Source organism: Vigna unguiculata, chromosome 10 (genome assembly GCF_004118075.2).
Source record: "Vigna unguiculata cultivar IT97K-499-35 chromosome 10, ASM411807v1, whole genome shotgun sequence".
In the NCBI taxonomy this organism is placed as follows: Eukaryota; Viridiplantae; Streptophyta; class Magnoliopsida; order Fabales; family Fabaceae; genus Vigna; species Vigna unguiculata.
This window is the reverse complement of record NC_040288.1, coordinates 7,905,261-7,914,622: the sequence shown is the minus strand read 5'-3', so window position 1 is coordinate 7,914,622 and position 9,362 is coordinate 7,905,261. Positions and strand designations below refer to the sequence as shown.

The 9,362-nt window shown below is 25.9% G+C and overlaps 1 protein-coding gene across 1 annotated transcript; it reads left to right on the top strand.

The window, feature by feature from the left end:
• The first annotated feature begins 5,131 nt into the window (after positions 1–5,131).
• LOC114166442 lies at positions 5,132–5,942 on the top strand. Its single transcript, XM_028051177.1, has one exon. The coding sequence runs from the start codon at positions 5,371–5,373 to the stop codon at positions 5,656–5,658; it is 288 nt and encodes a 95-aa protein (XP_027906978.1). The 5' UTR covers positions 5,132–5,370; the 3' UTR covers positions 5,659–5,942.
• Positions 5,943–9,362: the final 3,420 nt, after the last annotated feature.

Below are 9,362 nucleotides of genomic sequence, written 5' to 3'. Positions count from 1 at the left end.
AGAAAGAAAAATTACATAGATTCAACGATAGTGCAACAAAGCACAAACAAAAAAATAAAAATAAAAATCACTGAAAATCCTAAAAAAAAGAAAAACCTGAATTGACAACAAAAAAATAAACGAAAAGAGACAATTTAATTAAACAATAATCGGCGAATTGAAACGGGCCATTGAAACCTCAACTCCAATGTCTTTAAGTTTAAGTTTAATTTCAATAACTAGGGATATTGGTCATTCATAGTCATGAATAATGTCAATGTACAAAGAAAAATAATGAAGATGACGAAGAAATGAAACTCTTCTCCAATTGAACAATGAACCTCGTTGCAAGAACAGAGAATTTGCTTAGCATGAGAATTTTTCTTATGAACTCTTGATGACAAGACAACGAATCTAGCCGAGTTATTAATTCTTGCATGCCCAAAAGTGAATCTTCTACGTTTGCCTCATTTTGCTTAGCTTGAAAATCTATCTTAATTAAACTCAAAATTTATGCTCTTTCATCATACGGCTACTTCACTTATTCTGGCATTTTGGTTAAGAAAAACATTTTTCTAATTTCAACCCCTCTTTCTAAAAGAAACTAGACAAACAAAATTCAACCTAAGAAACTAAGCTAAACTTTCTATTTACACAGTTAAAATAAAACGAGTAAAACGTGATTCTAAAAGGGAAAGAAGTTTGATAAATACTAACACATAAAATTTAGGTTTAAACTCTTGACGGGTCATTATTTTTATTTAAAAATCTCAATTAAATCATCAGATTTATAACAGATTTTAAAAATTAGGATCAAATTGGGACTAATAAAAATCTAATGAACTAATTAAAAATTTTGAACAAAAACAAAGTTTAATCGAAAGTTTAAACCTAAAATTTAAATATTTATGTATAAGAGAAAAAAAAGTACGCATCTTAAAATTTGAAAGACTAAAGCAGAATTTTCAAAACATAAAATAATACAACAAAAATGACTAAAAGCATAAGAGATTAAAAGATATTTTAGTTAAACTGAAGAATACAGAAGCACTAGTTAAACCAAATGATGAAACGTAGATGAAGTATAATGAAGATCCTATTCTTTGTTGGTGAGGAAATTGATTGAAAGTGAAAAAAGTTGTGAGGTGCATGAACAATAATAGATAGATGCAGAGTGCAAAAGTTGATGTTGCCTTCACGTTGTTGTTTAATTTGTTGTTTTCCAAAGCAAGTTCAATAGCGAAATTTTCACCACCTTAGACTACACTTTCACACCACGATTTCATCAAGCTTCAACATATTCTTCTTTTCCATCTTCACCTAACTTATTCCACAAACCAAAAACTCATAACACAACTTTTCTATAACTAATCATCTTAGTACAAACCATTTATCATACTAAATTGATATATTTAATAGATACTTGTGAGCAGTGGATACATATATTTAATTACATATTTGTTGATGAAAAGATATGAGTATCATGGTATCTAACTTGTGATACCACTACCATTAATAATTATTAATGAATTTTATTTGAATATATATTTAATAAATTCATGTGATCAGAATAAAGTTATTAGAAAAAAAAACATTAATAATGGAAGAACGGTTTAGAATTTGACTTCATGTGTTTCTATTTTTTTTATTTGGAATGGTAAAATTGAAGTTATTTTTAAATAAGTTAAATTTTTAAAATTTATGTTATGGTACAACTCATTTAAAATTTCCTTTTAGAAAGACTAGATTTATTTTATATTTATATTTTAATGTGTAATTTTATTTGAATTGTACTTTAAAACTATTTTCCTTATCTAAGTTTATGTTTTAAAGACTTTTTTATAAATAATTTTATTTAAAATAAAAAATATACATAAAAATACTTGTGGGTATTCATAGTTACTTCCAAGCATAAAAAAAAAGAAAAACTCGCACATATTTTTTCATGATACCCAATAAAAAATGAGACAAATCCAAAAAAAAAAATAGCATAAACTTGCTCAATTTTTAACTAATTTTTTTTTATATTATTTTTTAAAAAATTTGAAGTTGATCATATGAAAATTAAAAGTTACATGACTTTTCTCGAGAAGAAGTCACGGAATCTCTATACCTGAGTGTTTATATAGAACAAATACGAAGAGGCACTACCCTTATTTATAACTAATATCCATGTTAGAAATATTTATTATCTACTTCATATTATATTAATATCTTTTAAATTATTTTTTATTTGAACTAAGAAAATCTTATTTAAGAAAATTCAGTCCTAATGAACTTAAAGCAGCAACATAACATAATTTATGGTTTTTTATTTAAATTTTTCTTAAGGGGAATTGATATGATGTTTGAAGCTAAAATTCTTATTTTGAAAGGAAAATTATATTGTAATTGTCTCATTAATTTAAATGGAAGATTCTTCTCATGATTTTGATTTTGATTTATCTTAAGGGAATTGATATGATGTTTGAAGCAAAACTCTTATTGGAGGTGGAAAATGACATTAATTGTCTTATATTAATCCCATTCTTTAAGTCCAAGATTCTTCTCATGACGATGAAACCCATTTTAATTCAAATGATATATAAAAACTAATAAACAACTAAAATTTTAAAATAATGATGTGACGAACCAATTTACATTTTAATCAAAATGTGATTTTAAATGTACGTTTAATTATATTTTCACCTTTGTCTACCAAATATTCTTTGTTTTATATAAACTAGTTATTGTAGGACACAGGGGTGATATAATTTATACTAAGTAGGTTAAATTTGTCTGTATATAAATATTAACGTGAGTTATTATTGGTTTTAGATTATTATATATTGCGTATATTAACTTTTACACCTAAAGCAAAACTTTAAAGATAGATAAATCATAGTAAAGTTATGAAGAAAATTTAGAATCTTAACCTTTTTACGTTTCCAACAAATACGATATGAAGAAAATTTTGATTAGTCATTGTTATATAACATGTTCGAACAAGTTTAAAAGAATTTCTAAAATAGGACAAAATATTAATTTTATATCAGTAAAAATAAGTTGATGAATAAATTAATTAGTGAAAAAAATATGATATTTTTTTAAAATTTTACTTTGTGACTTGCATATGAATTACTTTTAGCTAAAAAAAATTATTTATTTTTAAGAAGTATTTTTAAATAAATTTATCCAAAATACCTTTGATTAAAATTTACTTTCAATTTTTTTTAGACTCATAATCTCTAAATTCTAAATCTTATTTGAAAGGTGTGATGTGAGTTCAATTCCATTGCATTAACAATTTATTAGTTTAGTCTTTGAGAAATATACTTTAACAACATATAGATAAATTATAAATACATGATAATTTTGACGATTCGTTTATTTAAGAAATGGGTTAATATTGGATAATCCTATATTTCTTAATTAGATTTAAGAAATTCTTCCGTAATTGATGAACATACATAATTATATTTTTAATAAAGTTAAAACAAACATACATTAAAAAAGTTGCATTCAACAAAATATGCATTAACAAATTTATTATCTAACACGTGTTTAATAAAACATTTTATCTTAATGAGAAAAATATTTTATATTAATGAAACAAGTAAACAACATAATATTTATGTCACCGAGTTTTAAAAAAAATGATAAAAACTCGATTAAAAATATAAAAATATTAAACATTTAACAAAAATTAATAACAATTAAATACTTAAATTTGTAAAAAATTTAAAACTTAATTAAACTTAAAAATTATCCTATATTAGATTAAGTTATTTGTCAACTTAGTGTCTTATATAAAGAGCAACCAAGGGTTATAATCAAGTGAGTTATCTATTGATTAAAGTAATTTGTAAATAATTTAGATAATTAACAAGCACAGTTAAAGAGCTTAGTAGATTACAACTCAGAATGTATCCCCAAAAGCAAACAAGTTCTTTATTTATTAATAAATGTCATATAAGAAAAGAATATGAATTATATCAAATCATTTAAATTATTACTGTAGTTAAACACGATCAAATCAGTATAGTAAGAATAGAACAAATTAATTAATAAATATTATTATCATTATCATCATTATTGGTATTTGTTGGATTGAATGAAAGCATTAAAAACCTTTTGATTTTGAGGTTAGTTGTGAGAAGAAGATGATTAAAATAATAATTTTGGGTGGGCAATGTGCGAAACATGATTCATAAAATCTTATACTCCAAATCCTACACACATACAAGTGGCCCTATAGAATCAACAAAACATTTTATCACTTACCATACTTTAAAACAACATCTTAACCAACAACAAGATAACATTAAAATAACATTAAAATGAGTTGGGAAAAACTTTTTTTAATTATTTGCTTCTTCTCAATAAGGGCTTCAAATACAAATATTTATTTATTTTTATGCTATCTTTTGTCTATTTTACATTCTTAATTTGATTTGTTTACATTATTTCATTCTTTGTTTTGTCCGTTTACTTTTATTTCATCATTTGCACATAAAGACCATATATCTTAACACAAATAAAGACAAAACTAAAAGAGCCACAAGGGTTAAGTTATAAATTTTCTACAAGAAAAAACACCATCTTTATCATTGGTATCTTTCAATATTCTTCAGTTAAAAATACAATATTTGTAAAATTTTAATGGGTTGGAACATGTGGCGGTTATGGTTTATTTGAAACAAAATTAAGTGTAAATAAATAAATGTGAATTTTTCAAGTTATTATTGAATATAATTTATATATGAGTAATTTAAATATGATTAGAGGATATAGAAGTTCTTTAATTGCTTTAAGAGAAGATAAGATAGTTAAAACAAGTATCATAAACTGATGACATTGAAGACGTTTTAAGGAATAAACTAAGAAATTGATGATAAGAGGGAGAAAATACGTAATACATGAGGACCCATTTAGTAAATTTTATATATAAAAAAAAATTAGGATTTCTATTAAGTTAAAAGAATATTGGAGAATAAAACAATAATAATGAAATTAGAAATGCACTCCCTAATTAGAGATATAATCCAAGGTAAATGGTGGATAAATTCAAAACAAAAAATCATATCAAACCAACCAATCTTACTCTAAAAGCTGAAACCCCATCAAGCCAAACCACCAAAACAATAATAATGAAAAAAAAGTGGGATGAACAAAAAATTTGATTCCAATGAGATTTTTTGTTTTTGGCAAAGAGCTTTCAAAATGTTTCTGGCTTAGCGTGAAGAGTTGGAATCCAATTCATGCTATTACTCCACGTCATCACACACACTTTTAAACCCAAGAACCTCTCTGCTCTCCTCTCACCCTCAATCCAATTCACAAAAAAATCTTTCACTTTCTCTGTTTTTCCCCTGTTTTTCTCTGTTTTGCTCTGTTTTTTCAGACATAAAAATGGAGGGTCTCATTCCTTTTGTGTACAAAGCTATAATGCAGTACAAGAATGGAAGACAAGGGCCAATAGGTTCATGGCTTTGTGACTCACCTTCTTACTCATACATGAAGCTTCCAGGTGATTCAGGCAGATTTCAAACCTCTGCTTCCTCTCTGTTTGGATCAGAATATGTACTTTCTTCTTCTTCTTCCTCTTCTAAGCCTGGTTCTTCTGCAACCCAAGTCATGGTTTCTTCTTCTGATCGATCCCCTTCTTGTAACTTGAATCTCCCAAGAGTTCCAACATGAACATCATCATCATCATCATGTTTCAGTACATGAATGTTGTTAATGCCTTATTGTTAAGTGTTCAAGTTAAGTTTGACTCTTTCAATGGATCCAGTTTGGATCAAGTTTGGTCCTGGTTTGAGCTTGCAAGCATGGATAACCCTAAAGGAGTCTTGTGCTTGTTTGCATGTTTGTATTGTGCAATTGTAAATACCTGTTTTGATGTTTATGAAGATGTATTTGTTTCATGGCCAAAGGGTCATTTGTTCTATATAGTGAAGGAATGATTGTTTGTTCTGTCTTAACTTTCCTATAAATTTATGGAATGATTAGGTTTTTATTTTTATAGATTGAATCTTTCTTAAACTTTGTTGGCATTTGAAGTATGATTTTATAATAATTATTTATAAAAGTATAGAGATTAAACTATATTTGAACTTTTAATATATTTATCTATTTTAAAGATGCCACAAAAGGACAAGATAAAAAAAATCAATTAAGAATCTAGACTCATTAGATTTTTTTTTTATTTTTAATGAGGCAAAATGAGAGTATATAATTTGAAAAATGTGTTGAAATTATGTTGTCAATTAACTAGAATTGCACAAAAAGGATACTTCTAAGTTTATAATTATGTTTAGTTTGGTGGATGGTGGCGTGTAGAGAGGGATATTGTTTTTTGCTCACTGTATATATTATGCATGTATTGAAGTTTCAACGTGTAAACCTAATTCCACTTCAAAATTTTGCTTGTGATGATATATACCATCTTGAACCAAAAGTATATACTTACTCTTGTTAGCTTTATGATTGTTTCGTTGATTATGACATGATTTGATAACAATACTCATTACTTTTATTTTTGTTAAATATATTTTAATCTTTTCCAAATGAACGTGTTTTGATTTTAGTTTTTGTATGATTTCTAGTCTTTCTAAAATTACGAACTATTGCTTTTAATTTTAGGATTATATACAACTGTTATTCAAATATATATATATATATATATATATATATATATATATATATAAATTAAGTTGGGCGTATTACAGTGGTATTTTAAGATTTATGAAATATGTTATTTATTTATGTCGCAATAGATATTACGATCAAAATTAGGGATTTGAAAATTTGGAAAAAGTAAAAATAAAGAAAAAAAATTTTAAAAAATTAAAAATCAAAATTAATGTACTTTAAAAGAATTAGAAATCATGGTTTTAAGTTTTGCAAATAACAAATAACTTTCCTTATAAATACTAAAACTAAGATTCATTAACTAAAACCATACTTAAACTTAACTTTTTCAACTTATACTCCACTTATACCCACTTTTGTTAATAATTGCAATTTTATAGACTTTAATTTTATTTTCAAAACCAATTCAACTTTACATATCATATTCTCTATAGTTAATCGAAAAGTGAGAAAAGAAAAATATGCTACCACTATTTTTGTTCCTCTCTTTCTACCATGATCGCAAACAACCATCTCAAATAAACAAATTAAAACATAAAATCTAGAAATCATGAATCCCTTTTTATCAAATATTCCATAGTCGCACACACTATTGTTATGCACATGGAAAATAATGAAAATGTAAAAGTGTTGTAGGAGAAACTCATGGTGGTTGTTGATCAAACCTTCCACAGTCGCATAACCAATAATAATGCTCCTCAGTACAAATACCTTTATCATTCATTTGATATAAATATATTTATCATTCATTTAATATAAGGTGTATGAACATTTAGAGTTTGCTTAAAATATTCTTGAGAGAGTTTATCTTCTCAATATGTTTGTAACTATAACACTTACTTTGTTGCTTAGTGCTTATTGTAGGTTGGTCTTTGATCGAGGAGGAAGCAGTAGCAACATGGCCTACAACAAAGGACGGTTGTCATAAAACATCATGTAGATATGAGGTCAGTTCCTTCTCAAAAGGGAGAGGATGATGACATACGCTCAGTCATGTCATTTATTAAATAAGAGTTATACAAGAGTCAAAACTTGGATCAATATTTTAGAGGAAGTTTGGGCTCTATTGGGCCTTCAACAGTCTTTTTGGGTCCAAGATCATCTTTGAAGAGGCTCAACTCTAATGGATAATAAAATGTATAAACCTTCCTTCTCTTGAGAGTCACTTTGGTTAGAGTTTCCCTAGAATTTCCTCTAGTCTCCTTCCTTTAGATCTCACCTTTCTAGAGAACATTTAATCACACTTCATCGAACTAATATACCTTCTCTCTTTTCTGCTACCATCTCCATCCAAGCTTCATCACCTCAACCATGGAAATTGGATGCATCAATACTATCAAAATATTCAATATTAAAAGAAAAATATTATAGTTGTATAAATCTCAAATTAAAGTATAAAATAACAACTAGAAAAAAATTTAAATAATTATAAAATACTAAACAATTACACATAACTAAAATTTTGTAATAATAAAAACATTTATTAATTTTGCAAACAATCAGTGGTTTCACTTGCATTCAATCCATCTACACATTGAAAAAGAAAAGAAGAAAAATAAGATATGATATAATAATGAGTTTGGTTAATTGTGATATCAATTTATGGATTTATGTTATATTTGTGGATTAATTATATCACATTAATGATATTGTGTTTTTACGTTATATATTAAGTTTGTGATTTTTATACTTAATTATTTTATTGTTTATAAATGAAGTAATTAGTAATTAATAATATATTTCTTTGATAGAATGAATCGATATTAATATAAAATTATTTTATTATTGATCCAGAATTTTTAATATTAATTAATATTAAAAAGTTGGCTAATATTTTTAAATTAATTTATTAAATATTATTTAAATATTCTAAGTTCATCAATATTTTTTAAATTTAATTTAAAAATTTTATATATTAAAAATAAATATTGCTAAAATAAAATTTTATCTTATAAGAAATTTAATTATCTTATCCAAACAAGAAATTCAAATGTATGGTATTCCAATTACCCTATCCAAACAAATTATTTAAAAAATGATGAGAATTCAATTGTGAGAATTGTTAAATTATCTCATCCAAACACAAGGTTAAATCATTTGTAAATTGAATGAAATTTAGTAAATGTAATCTTCTTAGTAAGAACCCCTAATCTATTAATTAGATTATGTAATATTAATAACTTGTAGAGTAGAGATCCTTACTTTCGTAGATGTTTCATAATATTTAGATCCCCACCTTCCATTAATATGACTGGTTTAGTCCTTGAAGAAAGTGAATACTTGGAAATGATACGCTATTTTGCTATCATGTAACAGTGTAATGAGGAATGATTTTAAAGCACACAAGTGGAATCACACACTGGTCAATCAGAACAAAAATGTGATTAAAACGCAAGGCTAATGGATAACGGGACCCACAGAAAGGGGGGGAATTTGGAAGAAAGCATGATATGGAGCCATGATGTTGAGGAATGGCCAATGTCTTACCAGTGATAAGGCCTACCTACTTAATGCAACTTCTAGTAAGGGTCCACATTCATAAATGCAAGAGTGAATCTAAGTAGGACATATTTACACTCTCATTCAATCAGAAATCATCATACATAGTTAGTTTATAGAGTGGTGCAATAATTATTTTAAAGATTATATCAACAGTAATATGTGATTGAAAACCGGTTTAATGTTAACAATGCAAGAATATTAAACTCAAAAATAACTGGATCAAAGTAAAATACTATGGGCAATTTGGC